This window comes from Salmo salar, chromosome 15 (assembly GCF_965601325.2).
Source record: "Salmo salar chromosome 15, fSalSal1, whole genome shotgun sequence".
Lineage (NCBI taxonomy): Eukaryota > Metazoa > Chordata > Actinopteri > Salmoniformes > Salmonidae > Salmo > Salmo salar.
Window position 1 is genome coordinate 82659942 of NC_138305.1, and position 16918 is coordinate 82676859.

General features: G+C 39.6%; 1 protein-coding gene across 1 annotated transcript in view; it reads right to left on the reverse strand.

Annotated features, from left to right (window-relative positions):
- Positions 1-16918, reverse strand: part of cntn3a.1 (contactin 3a, tandem duplicate 1) — a 107703-nt gene that overhangs the window by 40568 nt on the left and 50217 nt on the right. The window contains exons 6-8 of the mRNA XM_014145840.3: positions 2546-2749; positions 2184-2286; positions 782-966 (exon numbers count right to left, since the gene is read on the reverse strand). Of these exons, the coding sequence (XP_014001315.1) occupies positions 782-966; positions 2184-2286; positions 2546-2749 (492 nt within the window). The remainder of the gene's footprint in view (positions 1-781; positions 967-2183; positions 2287-2545; positions 2750-16918) is intronic.

The window sequence follows — 16918 nt, forward strand, 5'->3', positions numbered from 1 at the left end:
AATGGGCCATAAGTCCAGTCTGAGTACTGAAAAATCACCTGGCCCTGAAGGGATATATAAATCTCTAAGGACTCACTACAGCCTCTGTTTAGCCTCTGGCACAGCTTGTCAAGAATGAAATATGATAAAACCTTAATTTACAACCCCATTCCACTATATGATGCAGTTATACAGCCAGTAAAGAAAAAAAGTGTTGAACATTTGTAACACGCGAGATATGCACCCAGGTCTCCCACGGAAGCAACCAACATCTTAGACCATTAGACCAAGAGGAAATACCCTCTCAGGCCGAGAGCAGACACTGGTTTTGAAGTTTGCAGGCGGGGCTACCTCATCATGTGATCATGACCGACTCATGTCCGCTACAGATTCACAACAAATATAACAGGGGAAGACATTTTACCAACTATTTGCTAACTTTTTTCATCAAGCTATTTTACATAATACTGATAATTAATTACTTTTCCAGTGAATTCTTTACAGATATGTACTGTAATATGACTGGAACAATTATGCAACATCATCACACTGTGGATGCTATTTGCTACCTCATGATCTACAACAGTAGGAGGTAAGAGGATCGGAGTCTAATATTTTACAAATCTCTGAGAAAGTGGGAACTCAACCTTGCTGCACCAGAATTGTCATAAAAATACCTCTTACGAAAAGATGGTTTCTGAAAGAGAAGGGAAATTAAGTTGTGTAATATGACTCCATTGTTTTTTCCCCCAGTTTATTTTGTCCATAACTCTACACAAAACCCCCAGTAACTCTTACCCACCATAGAAAGAGAGCTTTCCTTTAACCGAGTTCCTCCCTTTTGAGTTTTCGGCAACACATTCGTACAGGCCTGCATCTTCCTGCTGGAAGTAGGGGATCTCGAGCACTCCGCTGGCCTTGTTCACGTCCACCTTTCGTCCAACTGCTACCCCATCCACTCTTCTCCAGCTAATGGTTGGAACTGGGCTAGTTACACACAATAATAGAGAATACAGTGTAAAAACCTGAATAGCCCTTTTCTAGTGAATGTATCTGTTTTTGTACATGTGTTTATGTAACCGGCCAGTCGGCTTTGGACTTAAAATATTTCATTGGCTGGAAGGATCATTTGGAATGTGATTTGATGATATTACAGCAAATTGAGGAAGGAGGGGCCGGTCTTTGAGGAGAAACCAGCCTGCAAATGAACTCTTCCTTGTCCAATACTGTCTTGTCAATTAAATAAACACTGCTCTATAAATTATATCACACAGTGTGCTCAAGACTTAACATCTGGTTGATTTTGTTTTGTGACCAGTGTGATGGAGCACAGCATGTCTGCTTAGCAGTATAGCTTCCTCCCCATCTGGGTACACTGTCCGTACAACGGCTCAAACCGGCTCAAACACACAACTGCCCACTTGACAACGTACTAGCAAGTTGTGGCAACAAAAACCTAGCAATTCCGCAGCACAAGTGGAGACATTTAAAGCTTTGGAATAGAGCTGGGCCATATGGACAAAAAGTAAATCATGATAAACACTTTTTCTAGTGTCATCAAGAAGTTAGCTATTTCATCTAACATGTTCAGGGAATCCATGATCGATATTTTTATGTGCAACATTCCAAAATAGTGTCCAGAATAATCAGATTTCATTTGGGCTATTTAGAGATGAATTTGACTAGATCTTCTATAACCTATGGCTTATAGCCTATATAATTCACCACCTGAGGAAGTGGGAACTAAAAACACATTAGCTAAATTGCTAACTCTAAATATGATATTCTTGCTAGATAGCCATGTAATTGATCTAACAGTAAATGTAATTTCCTACAAAAACGCCTCTTTGGTAGGCTAATAGGCAGAGGTGTGGACTCGAGCCACATAACGTATACTACTCAAGTCGCAAATTTGTTGACTTGAGACTCGTCTTGATAGAAAAGAAAAGAACTTAAGACTTGTAATAGTAATAGGGCATCAAGCCACAATTGCTAGCAGAGGCCTTCTGGTCTTTTGGTAGGCTATGTCAAAAAGGTTAATGAACACTATGTAGCCTAATCACTGAAAATAACCGATCTAAGCTAAATTGTTTTGATAAGAGGAAGTCTGTAATTTTCAGTTTATCGACCCAGCCCTACTGTGGAATGAGTTGACATTATGATCTTAACTCTGTTATTCTAGTGTGATACAGATTAGGACCTACTTTCCCAGTGCAAAACACTCCAGTTTGACAGTGGAACTCTTGGCCACAGGTATGACGTCGGGAAGCTGGATTTCAATCTTTGGCTCATATTCACCCATTACACCTAAAGGAGCATCAACAAACAGGTAACATACATAATACACATTTAATTAACAAATCATTCAAAAAGAGGCATTCCCGTTCAGGTGGGTGAGCTGCAATATTGGATAGTGTGTTTGTGGTTTGTTCGCTTATGTTATTTATTTACAAACCTCTTCACTGAAGAACACAGTAATGTAAAAAAGTATGATGTTACTGTTTGGAAATCGTTTGATGATACAGAATGTGTAATGTACACCAGTGGTACACTTTGAGAGCCCTACCATCAACACGTAGCACTAAAGGGGTGGGGGGGCCTTGAATGCTACTTTTGGTGACTGTGTTGGTCACCACACAGGTGTAATTGCCCACGTCTGATGGCTCCACCATGGCAATGTACAGGTTACCCGTCTTTTGAGATACGAAGCGACGAGTGTCTTGCATCACAAAGGATGGGTACTCATTAAAGATCCAGGTGAAGGTGAGCTCTGTGGAAAGAAGTGGGAGTATAAATAAATGAAGAGTTTCATTCCAAAACGCTATGTATCAATTTTCAGATACGTTGGTAAATTAGCTATTATTGTTCTGTTTTTTTTCACTATCTAATCATGGCATGGTGTTCAATTTCAATTTTTTGCTGCAAAATGCTATATATCTGCCTCACTCTCAGATATATAAGTAGTACTGCTAGGTTTTGCACAATCAAATGTAGCACATCTACATTTTTTATAAAGACATTAACAAATTATACATTTGTGACATAAATATTAAATAACACATTTAAATAATAATTCAATAGAGTAATATGAGATCTGTATGTAAAACATACAGCAGATGCTCTTATCCAGAGAGAATTACAGTAAGTGCATTCATTTTAAGATAGCTACGTGAAACAACCACGTATCACAGTCAAATATACAGGATACAAACTTTCCATTACAGCTAAACCAGTGGCGGTCAGTAACGTTTAAGATTAGGGAGGACGATTTTTATTTTATTTTTATGAGCATGGCCTTATTTCTATTACAGCATTTTGAATGACTGTCTGTCATTCATATTGCACTCACCCAGCTCAATGTACAGTAACATCAATAGCATTTCAAATTTCCCTATTCCCATCATGTGGAACAACAATCTAGCCTATAAATGACAGTTGAAAGTTTATAACGTAGGTGCACAGGTAGAGAAACACATTGGAGTAATCAAGGTGACAGACAATTACATATTCAATACTGCTTTGCACACTCTTGCCTGCATCTAGCTGATCTAGGGTGTAATCATTTGTCCAAACTGTTGCAAAACAAATTTGGGTAGATCCATCCCCGTTTCATTTTGTTTGCTTCTGTTTAAGAAAAGTTTTGCAACAGAATTGGCAGAATGAATACACCCCTGATCATCCGCAAAGACAATTCACTTTCATAGCAGCCATACAAACAGCATCCTCACATCTACGCGCTCTCCTTTTCTCACAGTTTCCCTTTGCTTGAGGACTTCAGTGCACAACACAACAGCTGTCTGTGACCAGGCAAAAAAACCTTTCCAAGCCAAACCTTCATATCATAACCGCTACACAGAGCCTACAATGTTGTCACCATATTAGTTAACATCATAGTCAACATAGCTACTAAAACTAACGCCTTAGTAAACCCACAATCCAATCCATGTGTACAATCACACAGTAGTACAGAAAGCAGTTTAGCAGTTACACCGTGAGAACCATAAGCTTCCCTAGGTTTTGCATTGAAGTCAGTGTACCAAGAGGAGTACAGAAAATAGCTGTCCTCTGGCTACACCATGGTGCTTCCCTACAAAGTGCTGTTGTCATTGCAAAACATTGTGTTTTAATCAGTTATTTGGTGACATGAGAATATATTTAGTATAGTTTTATCTAAAAAGGATACATTTATTAATGTTTCACTATTTTTATTTGTATGAAATTCACTGAGTAGTATGGTCTTCGCCTTCCTCCTCTGAGGATCCTCCACTGAGTCAATGTTCTTCATAGGAGGTCCTGAAGGGCTGCAGTTCCACATGCTTTTTGAGTCCTGAGTAGATCTAGCTAGCGTCATAGTATACCCATCAGGATAGTTTGCTCTGGACCAAGTTGTTTCCCTGTCCCAAAAGCAATCATTCCTGTTGGTAAAGCCTGTTTAATAGATGACTCTGCAGTGTAGTATTGGGAATAATTGTGAAATGAGTTGTGCTCTCATTAAATGAATGAGTGGAATGGTATCAGATACATCAAACACATAGTTTCCATGTGTTTGATGCCATTACATTTGCTCCGTTCCAGACATTACTATGAGCCGTCCTCCCCTCAGCAGCCTCCTGTGATGTACAGGGATGAGTTCCATTGTAGTGATTGCTTGACTATTATTTGGAGAGTGGTATGTAAGTATGGGAAAAGTTAAAGTATGTAATTATTGCATTGACATTCATCAATAAACAATTGCATTGTTTATATTACACACCATGTATTCTGTACCTACAATTGTTGACATAAGCACATTAGTACTGATAAACTTTTTATGTAATGCTTATGATTGCATCCCAATACTATTACAGTAGGCCTACGCATTTAATTTAGATATGTAGCTACTGTAGGTACCCATTACACTGCTTGTGTTGAATAGATAAATACACATTTGTAGTATAAGGCCCCCTTTGAGCATCACCTTCGTATACATGACTTGTTGCATCAAAGACTTATTGGTTTGATACATGTACATCTGCTGCAGAGACACAGGCGTAAGATCTTCTTCATCTATTAATAATACATTCAGTGTTCATCCTGACAAGTCTATGCATTTGTTCATGTTTGTTTTTGAAACAACATCATCCAAACATGCGAGGGGGTGACAAACAGGAATAAGAGGAACAAAAAGGTTACTAATTGACTGGTTCACGTTGAGTAATGATCCCGGAAACAGGAAGCAGGAGCAGTATGCTGAGTCACTCCAGAACTTATGTGGTTGGTCAATAATGTGCCGTGGACTGACATGGATTGACAGGTTTTCCTTTGTGGTTCCATTTAGCTGATGTATTATGAAAAGCAGCTTCAATTTCCTTTAAATGGTTAGAGGGTGGATAAATATAAAACTGCAGGTACTGCTTGTACTTGGTTGCACAGCCGTTGGCCCCAACCTGGTCTCATAGTATGATATGTTACGTTTCATATCAGCATTTCGTATTATTCTGTACGTAAATCCAAGACACTCCATTTATGTTATATTTCGTATGGTATGTATTCATTTGTGGATGTCCATCACTCACTTCGTATGATATGTTCCAAATTACAATTCGTATTATATTTAACAAATTTGAAAAATGTAGAATATGTTAAGAATTTTCAAAACGTACTATGTTACGTATTTGCGAAACTTATGATATGTTACAAATTCTAGCTAGGTTGCTAGATGGCTAACGTTAGCTAGGCTAGGTGTTAGGGGTTAAGGTTAGGGTTAAGTTTAGGAGTTAGGTTAAAGGGTTAAGGTTAGGGTTAGGGCAAGGTTTAGCTAAAAGGGTTAAGGTTAGCGTTAGGGGAAGGGTTAGCTAAAAGGGTTAAGGTCAGGGCGAGGGTTAGCATGATAATGATAATTAGTTGCAAAGTAGCTCAAAAGTAGTAAGTAGTTGAAAAGTTACTAATTAGCTCAAATTGACCATGATGAGATTCAAACTCGCAATCTTTCGGTTGCTAGACGTTCGCATTACATACCTACCCATTCACCCCGACCGACCGACCGACCGACCTACCAACCAACCACACACCCTACTTTTGTTTTTGCCTTAGGTAACCTGTCATACGTAACTATACCAAACAACTCAGTTGAAGGTTATGGGGGAGGTTCGATAACAGAGACTCAGTTGTTGGACACTGGGTTGAACACTGCACTCCAAAACAACTTGATAATCTGCTAATTTCATGATGTCTTGCACAGGTTCAAGGTCCCCCAGTACCAGAGCCAGCAAAGCAACCCCACAGTGTTATTATTATTATTATTATTTTTTTTTATTGAATGTTTAAAACATACAATATACTTGCAGTGAAGCCGCTCAACAACTGCATCACATTAATCATCTAACAGACTCCCATCCAGAGCGATACACAGAAGCAACCAGGTTCAACGCCCTGCTCAAACAATTTCAATCTACAGTGTTCGTCATTTAAGTGTGAACCACTGGTATCATTAATGCTAGTTAGTGCTAGTTTGACCACCATCTTTGAGAAGCATTTGAAAGCCTTCAATAGTGGCTGTACTAGAGAATTTAAAACCTTTTTTTGTAAGAACATAGTATATGTGACTGATTTTAAGAAATTTTGCTTAATTAATTTGCTTAATATTATGGTGTTCCTATTCCAAGAAAAACGAAAAACCCATTGGGTTTCCGTTAGGATGGAACAGAAAATATGGCACTGTACAACGTGACGGTCGGGAGTAGGCTACAGTACTTGGCTATTTAGCTAAAGAATCCCTGTGTCGTGCGGGAGACCGTGGTTCAATTCCCTGATGGGGAGGAAGGAGTAGGCCATCCTTGTAAATAAGAATTTGTTCTTAACTGACTTGCCTAGTTAAATAAAGGTTAGACTAAGAGCATAACATTTCTACACCCTAATTGTATAATTGTAGTCTAACCAGTACCCAAACAGAAATTCACTCAAAATAAAAATCTCATTGATTTATCAAGACCAGTCCCCATGCTTGTCTCAGAGTGTCACGCCCTGACCTGAGAGAGCCATTTTTCTCTGTTTGGTTAGGTCAGGGTGTGACATGGGTGGGCATTCTATGTGTCATATTTCTATGTTGTTGTTTTTCTTTGATTGGCCTAGTATGGTTTCCAATCAGAGGCAGCTGTCTATCGTTGTCTCTGATTGGGAATCATACTTAAGCAGCCCTTTTTCCCTCCTTCAGTGTGGAATGTTGTTTTTGTCAGCTCAGTAAGCCTGCAGAACGTCACGTTCATTTTTTCTTTGTTTGTTATTTTGTTTGAGTGTTCTGAGTTACAATAAATATAAATATGAGCACTTTCCACGCTGCACCTTGGTCTACTCATTTTGACGAGCGTCACACAGAGCAGCATGAAACGGTGCTAAAATAGTTGTAGGCTATTGCTTCAAATCCTATTGCTTCGAACTTCAATATGCTCTTTAAATAAATAAGACCTACACCACTTTTAACAGCACATTACTCAACACTAGTGAGACTCATGTCGCCTACGGTAGGCCTACAGTGTATTGGAAAATATGACGTGACTCTCTGCCAATAATTACATATTGGGGATTGGAGGATTCTAAATTAAAACCAAAAGCCGCCTCATGGGTCTCCGGGTGGCGGCCGGCACGGGTATTGAACCTGCATCTGTAGCAATGCATTTTGCACTGCGCCACTCGGGAGGCCCCATCCACAAAGTATCAAAATACAGAGAGGTGTTGGTAAAGGTATATTGTCCTGCTAATAGCCTATAATGGGCTATTATAATACTGTACATGGTGTCCAGGTCAGGATAACCAAAACATTTCTTTATTCAAGATTATCAGAAAGAATGTTGGTACTTATTTATTTTGATCCAAAGCCATGAATGAGTGAGTAACTCAGCTCTATGTAGGAGCCGGGCTATATGACTGTCCCATCAACTTGATATTATATAACAATATTTTGGAGGTTATTTTGAAGAAAAAAAAATTTAAGTGAGCGATTGTAATCTGAATAAAGGACAAAATAATATTTGTAAAGGCCAAAACATTTATTTCTGTTTTTAGAGGGAGGGAAACACTGGGCCAATTGTGTGCTGCCCTATGGGACTCCCAATCATGGTTGGATGTGATACATAATAATACTTTTTGCTGTATTATTTGTTTTGTCTTTTCTGGTGGATTAAACTGAAAATAGCAACCAATCACAGCCGGTTGTGATACAGCCAACCTAACTTAGAAATACATTTGAAGATAAAATTCTCCCCCTATCCTTCTTCTAGGCAAGTCTATTGTCCAGCTACCTGCTAATAGCCATAATGGTGCTGTACAACGTGACCGTGTGTGTTTGAAAGAGTATTTTCCAGTAAGCAACAATTTGTTTACCTTCATTAGACAACTTTGTTCCAATATTTCTGGAAGAGTATTTTAATCATCATTTTATTAACGAAATCATGAAGATGTTGATGAAGAAATACTGTACTGCTGTTTTGTGTTAGAAAAGTAACACTTCAGAGTACTTAAGCATCGAATACATTGCAGGTAGGGAGATGTTCACACCTACAGTAGCCAGGCTATAAAGTGTCTATTGTCCTGCTAATCAGGCTACAAGTATTTGAAAACCAGTTTTCAAAATGCCACCAGCTGTCCATCACTACTGTAAATAAAAACACAGCATCTTGTTTACATTCATTATTGTAACCACAATGTCACAAATAATTTGTATCTACCTTTCCAATTACTTTTAGAGTTTGAGATTAATTTGATTAATATTATGGTGTTTCTATTCCAAGAAAAAATAAAAACCCAATGGGTTTCCATTAGGATTGACTGGAAAATATGGAGCAGTACAACGTGCCGGTCGGGAGTAGGCTACAGTACTGGGCTGTTTAGCTAAAGAATCCCTGTGCCGTGCGGGCACGCGAGAGACCGGGGTTCAATTCCCTGACGGAGAGGAAAGTATCAAAATACAAAGTATCAAAATACAGAGAGGCGTTGGTAAAGGTATAGGTATATGGTCCTGCTAATATCCCATAATTGGCTATTATAATACTGTACATGTTGTCCAGGTCAGGATAACCAAAACATTTATTTATTAAAGACAATCAGAAAGAATGTTGGTACTTATTTATTTTGATCCAAAGCCATGAATGAGTTAGTCACTCAGCTTTATGTAGGTGCCGCTATATGACTGTGCGATCAACTTGATAATATATAACATAATTTTGGAGGTTATTTAGTTTTCAAAAAAACGAAGGTGAGGGATTGTAATCTAAATAAAGGCCAAAATAATATTTGTAAAGGCCAAAACATGTATTTCTGTTTTTAGAGGGAGAGAAAAGCTGGGCCAATTGTGCGCTGCCCAATGGGTCTCCCAATCACGGTCGGATGTGATACATAATAATAATAATAATAATAATAATACTTTTTGTTGTATTATTTGTTTTGTCTTTACTGGTGGATTAAACTGAAATTGCAACCAATCACGGCCGAGTGTGATACAGCCAACCTAACTAAGAAATACATTTGACGATAGAATTCTCCCCCTACCCTCCTTCTAGGCAAGTCTATTGTCCAGCTACTGTACTGTACCTGCTAAAAGCCATAATAGTGCTGTACAACGTCACTGTGTATATTTGAAAGAGTATTTTCCAGTAAGCAACAATTTGTTTACCTTCATTAGACAACTTTGTTCCAATATTTCTGTAATTCAGTGATATTTATTCCCATAGTAATTTGTGGATCCATAACTAAATAAACATCAGCATTTTGTTGGGTTCTGAGAATATGAAATATACTTATTCATGTCACTGAGGAAAAGAGGGTAATGTATAATGTTTACATTATGTCAGGATACAGTGGGGGAAAAAATGATTTAGTCAGCCACCAATTGTGCAAGTTCTCCCAATTAAAAATATGAGAGAGGCCTGTAATTTTCGTCATAGGTACACGTCAACTATGACAGACAAAATTAGAAGAAAAAAAATCCAGAAAATCACATTGTAGGATTTTTAATGAATTTATTTGCAAATGATGGTGGAAAATAAGTATTTGGTCACCTACAAACAAGCAAGATTTCTGGCTCTCACAGACCTGTAACTTCTTCTTTAAGAGGCTCCTCCGTCCTCCACTTGTTACCTGTATTAATGGCACCTGTTTGAACTTGTTATCAGTATAAAAGACACCTGTCCACAACCTCAAACAGTCACACTCCAAACTCCACTATGGCCAAGACCAAAGAGCTGTCAAAGGACTCCAGAAACAAAATTGTAGACCTGCACCAGGCTGGGAAGACTGAATCTGCAATAGGTAAGCAGCTTGGTTTGAAGAAATCAACTGTGGGAGCAATTATTAGGAAATGGAAGACATACAAGACCACTGATAATCTCCCTCGATCTGGGGCTCCACGCAAGATCTCACCCGTGGGGTCAAAATGATCACAAGAACGGTGAGCAAAAATCCCAGAACCACACGGGGGGACCTAGTGAATGACCTGCAGAGAGCTGGGACCAAAGTAACAAAGCCTACCATCAGTAACACACTATGCCACCAGGGACTCAAATCCTGCAGTGCCAGACGTGTCCCCCTGCTTAAGCCAGTACATGTCCAGGCCTGTCTGAAGTTTGCTAGAGAGCATTTGGATGATCCAGAAGAGGATTGGGAGAATGTCATATGGTCAGATGAAACCAAAATATAACTTTTTGGTAAAATCTCAAGTCGTCGTGTTTGGAGGACAAAGAATGCTGAGTTGCATCCAAAGAACACCATACCTACTGTGAAGCATGGGGGTGGAAACATCATGCTTTGGGGCTGTTTTTCTGCAAAGGGACCAGGACGACTGATCCGTGTAAAGGAAAGAATGAATGGGGCCATGTATTGTGAGATTTTGAGTGAAAACCCCCTTCCATCAGCAAGGGCATTGAAGATGAAATGTGGCTGGGTCTTTCAGCATGACAATGATCCCAAACACACCGCCCGGGCAATGAAGGAGTGGCTTCGTAAGAAGCATTTCAAGGTCCTGGAGTGGCCTAGCCAGTCTCCAGATCTCAACCCCATAGAACATTTTTGGAGGGAGTTGAAAGTCCGTGTTGCCCAGCGACAGCCCCAAAACATCACTGCTCTAGAGGGGGAATGGGCCAAAATACCAGCAACAGTGTGTGAAAACCTTGTGAAGACTTACAGAAAACGTTTGACCTGTGTCATTGCCAACAAAGTGTATATAACAAAGTATTGAGATAAACTTTTGTTATTAACCAAATACTTATTTTCCACCATAATTTGCAAATAAATTCATTAAAAATCCTACAATGTGATTTTCAGGAATTTTTTTGCTCATTTTGTCTGTCATTGTTGACGTGTACCTATGATGAAAATTACAGGCCTCTCTCGTCTTTTTAAGTGGGAGAACTTGCACAATTGGTGGCTGACTAAATACTTTTTTTCCCCACTGTATGTTATTGTTAGCCATCAGGGATCCTATGGGAGGGATCCTCTGGGAGGAGAAGAGACACAGTCTGGTACCAATCACCATGACAGCCTTGAGTTGGGGAGGAGTGAGCACTTTGGGGTAGAGGTCAGGTCAGATGAAGTGAGGAAGAACAGATATCACTAAGGTTCTGTCTAGCAACAGAGATGCATTGGCTGTTCAGATGGTAGGAGACTCAGCCGAGGAGAAAGGGTTAAATATCAGTGCTTGTGTGAAAAATTACTTTGTCTGATGTAGCTGTATTGACCCAATGGGCGAATAAACTTGGTTTAAGCTTTCCTAGTGTCCGTCGAGTTCTTACTCTGATAATTAGAACCTAACAGTTGGCGCTGCAAGCAGGGTTCACGACGATTTGCAGTCAAACAAAAGATTCCGAATCAGTCAAACAGGAGCTGGCACCAGAAATAAGGTAGTGTAGGCACAGTTCCTACACCTGTTACCACTAGTTTTGACATTTTGGGGAGATGAGAGTCGTAGGCTGAACCAATTATAGGATACGGACCTAGAAAGCCTGAGCTTATTCAGTAGTCCCATTGTATTACGACCGGTCGCAGCTTTGTGGTATATGGTTAGTCCTGGAAGGTAAGCCCGAACAGGTTGATACCTGTAAAGGGTAAGTTCTAGGGGGTAAATCCCGAGTAGGTTGGTTCCTGCTAGTACCATAAAGTATATGGTAAGTCCCGGAAGGTAAGCCCAAACAGGTTAGTACCTGTATAGGGTAAGTCCTAGGGAGTAAATCCCAAATGGGTTAGTTCATGTGACTACTATAAGTATAGGGTAAGTCCCGGAAGGTAAGCCCAAACAGGTTGGCACCTGTATAGGGTAAGTCCTAGGGGGTAAATCCCGAGTGGATTGGTTCCTGTGAGTACTATAAGAATAGGGTGAGTTCCGGAAGGTAAGCCCGAGCAGGCTGGTACCAGCAAAGGGTAAGTCGTAGGGGGTAAGACCAGGGTGGGGTTGGTTCCCTGCTAAACCTGTAACAAGAGGGTGAAAGTCTCAGCAGCAGTGGCCATGCTGCAGTAGAGTGTGTGTGGATGGATAAAGTAACATGCTTGTGTACTAGGATGAAAATTCAGGGTTAGATGAAAAGCCATAAGATATTTGAATGCTGATGGATTTGGGTGTATTTAGGTGTATTAGCAGTAGTAATAAATATAGGTTGGTTGTATGCCCTGTTGGTGTGGTGAACCATGACAGATTATGTGGAAATAGGAAGACAAGTGTGAATAATTTTGGTAATGTGTGTTATCAACAACAGTGATATTTGAGCCGCAATACTGGAATAAGACATTAGGTCATCCGTATTCTCCAGTAATACATTTGCAGAAGCTATAGAATAGGTTCTAATACAAGGTATTAAGTGCCATGACAAATTAATAGGCACAAATACCACAACTATTATCTGGGGAAGTGGGTATCGCTACCTTGGGAAAAAGTTAATAGAAGGTGTGTATTAGAGACGGGAGTGAAGAAATCTAAACACCCTGGACACCGATGTGAGAGGTTTGGGAATAATAACTATTAATATGGTGACAGACCCCGATTCTCCCTGTAAAGGGGAGCAAGAGGAGTTTAATAAAGCCATGAAGGCACTGAAAGAAGCGCATGAGCATTCTACCATTCTACCAACTTCGCACAATGACATAAAAACCTAATCAAAATCTCAATATACCAGCGTTTTGATGTCAGCATTCTATCAACAAAAAATACAAACCGATAAACCCGGAATTAGTAGAAGTACTCAGCCACAGAAAGACTGGGCACGGGAGTGCATTGATAGAAATTGCACTTTAGCTTTAATGGCAAGTTTGAAACCTGTGATCAAAACAGCAATTGTGGGGGGTTGTGGATGAAATAGAGCAAGATGTTTTGAGAGTGGAATATTATAACTCTGCTCACTTCGCAGATGTGCAAGGGGTTAATACGGCCACAGTGAAAGTCACTAACAGTGGTTTCAATGGCCAAGGTAAGACAAAGAAACATAGCGAAAACACTTCAAAGAGTAGGGAGATAGCTCCCTGTTTTAGATGTGGGACTATCCAACATTGGAAGAATGAGTGTAAAGTAGGAATGGAGCTTGCTGCATTCGAAGGAAGTGCTGCCATGCAAGCGTTAGTGGGACAGGGAACTTTAAAATAGCGGTGTATGTTCTTGGTTCGATCAATAGTGATTCATAGAGATTACAGTTTCTATGTGAAGGAAGACGTATGAGAACATGTCTTACACAACTTATTAATAGGCCAGGGATCAAATATTGCGGATTCCTTATGATGAGAAATTGGCTAAATTTGCCACAGGAAAAAGTATGTTGGGTTGAAGAATCTAGGCGAAATGCCAGGGGGATGGATTCTAAAGAGGTAACAAATTAAAATGATCTTGCCAAACACTCCTTGCAAGCTCAGAAAACAGTTTTTTATCTCATGAGACATTTTATGTGGTTTTATTATGAAATAGATTTACATTTTATGTCGTCTTATTCTGAAATAGATTTCTAGAATGGGCGAAAGGGTGGAGGGGTAACGAAGAATTAGCAAAGGGGTTACTAAACCTAAAATGAACTTTTCATTTTTTAGTTCATGAACATTGTGGTGCGGTGGTTATGGAGAATCAAGGGGGAAAAGAGACCAGTGAATTATTGGACTCGGTAGCGACATAAAGTCGCCGTGTCTAAGGGTAGTACATGCTATATAAAGGATACATAAACGATGGTGTGGATTAAAACAAACGTTTAATGATTGGAGTAAGGACAGTGGATGTACCGTTATCATGTTTGGTTTATAATTAATACTTGTGGATTGCTAACAAAATGTACACTTTCTTTTCCAGAAGAGGAGGGGGTTTCTTTATCTCTCGTTGGAATACTTCCGGAGACTGTGGTATTAGGGGGAGCAGTTAGTGATACTCGGCAGTTTTAAGTATAAAAGTATCTGGATTACGCCATAAACTGAGTTCACAGATAAGTAAGGCCTGTTCATGTGTGTTTTTGACCTACTGTATGGTTTACCACACACACACACACACACACACACACACACACACACACACACACACACACACACACACACACACACACACACCACACACACACACACACACACACACACACACACACACACACACACACACACACACACACACACACACACACACCTGCATGCACACCGGCATGCACACACAATTTTCCGGTTATGCATTAGTGGTGTTGATACCATGGGATTTATTTAGTGGGGTCTTTCCAATTTGGTTTTAAATTGGGTATGCAGAAGGATTGAAATCTTTTAAATGTTTTAAAGGGTTTCTGAAGGACAGGGAAAGAAAAGGGGAAGGAAATATTTAATGGTGTCGAATGCCCTGTATCCTGACTTTCTGGTGAGGCCTGATCCATCTCACTAGAAATTATCGAAACAGGTGGGATTTAATTATAAAATGAATGAGAAACACCAGTCTCTATTCTATTTTACCATTACTTTATGAGAGACTATTATTTCCTTATGGAGTTATCAAGCGTTGTAATTCTAAGTTGATTGGTTATTCGAATTAGTTTATTTTTTATTTAACATGTTGTTTTTGAATCACGATGTGAATCATGTGTCCGAAGGGAAAATGACCAGTTCCCTGGGGCCCTGGTCTTTGGGTAAATATACAAATGTATTTTGTTCAGTCTGCAAATAGAAGGAAAAATATATGTTAATAAGGGATGACAGTTACTCCAAATGGATTGTGATATGTGTATTGCTGATGTCATTTTTGTCTTTGTTTTAATACAAATTTCACCAGATTGGGTCCACTGGATTGTGGGTAAGAGCGCTAACTTCCTGATCTGGTAACTCTTCCGAGAGGTTGCCAGTAAAATATGGGAGTATGAACTAATTTTGAAAATGGTTTCAACAGTAACAGTATGTTGTTATGCTCTTTGACATTTGTCGTAGAGATAATGTTATTAAGAAATTGGGAATGTAATAATTTGTCATATTCTTCAGAAATTACTTGAAATAACTGCTGTTCTGATCTGTCTTCTCTTGGGGTTATCATGGAAGGTGATGTCAGATAGCGTCTTAATGCATGTAGGAATAACTTGGTCACAAACAGCTTGTGTGAACCTCAAAACCCTCCCTAACCAGCTGAAGAAAGGCGTTCAATGCGACAGTGACTTTTAACACTCCTATATGAGTCCGAGTCATTAACCTGGGTACCGGTGGCAGGAGTGCACCAGAGTCCGGGGACCATGCATGTGGAGTGAGCGTGGAGAGAGATAACATACACATTTCTCTCATGTTCCTATTTGTATATTGAAAATCGTAACATTATCAAGGGCCATCAAATGTGACCGGCAAGAGTTAACATGTGCCGTTGGGAAGATGAACTGTAACGCTATCTGAAGAAGACACGATTGAATGATAAGTTCCGGGAGAAAGGGGGGGTGGGGGGGTCTACACACTGCGAACAATTTAGAGTATGCATTGAGAGTATGCATTGAGATACCAATCTTTCATTACCAGGTCACTCGCGACAGGAAAACAGGGACAAAGGAGGGCTGTAATGAGAAGAGTTATTACCGGCAATAAAAGGTTCTGTTAATAAATGTACATTCTAACCGGGATGGTGTGTGTTAGGTTGAGAAGCTTGAATTTGAGTCATACTCAAAGTAAAGTACTAAGGACTGAATTTGATTTGGATAATGTATTAAATGTTGGAGTTATGATTCGGATACAGTGAGAGTGAGTTGCTTTCAAACGGTGATGGGTGGGGGCACTGCTCAAATTTATTAGGCCTAGGGAGGCTCTAGAAGTGTCCTCCGACAGGGAGGTTATTAGGGAACTCAATGGATGGTAGCTTGGGAAAACCATGAAGTTTTTTTAATTGCTTTGGTTTTACCATGTCATCAGAATTTTTATGTTATATCGCATCAATTGTTGGATGATACGGTACAATTAATTGCATACAAGGCTCATAGTCTGTGTTTTGCGTTAACAACCAAGGATGAAAATGAAGGAGACGGCAGGGAGACCAACATCACATGGGCATAGAATGAAGCGGAAGGACGGTTCTTTCCCCAGTTTTAGTCGCATCAAGGGTGGTGTGAAATTACTAAACATGTACTTTTTTTCTCTTTCCTTTTCAAGTCAATATGTTTTTAGGTTTCGTGGAACATAAGAGTGATCATTGTTCCAGAGGAGAGACTAATGTTTATTGACTAATTGATTTGGGAATGTTGTAGTATGTTATACCTGTAGGAGAGCGTTAGGAGTAGTGACTATTGTTTTATGGGTTAGACGGAATGATATATGTGTAAATGTATCTGTAGCAGGAGACGAGGTACACATGAGGCCTGTGGTTGAGAAAGAATGTTTACATAGGGCTGTTAAGTGGGATGGAATGTGACTGCGGTGGAGATCTGTGGGGGCTTATAAATTAAGGTTGTGGTGGTAGAATGATATCATTCCCAGAGACTATGTTAAGTTGAAGTCGGAAGTTTACATA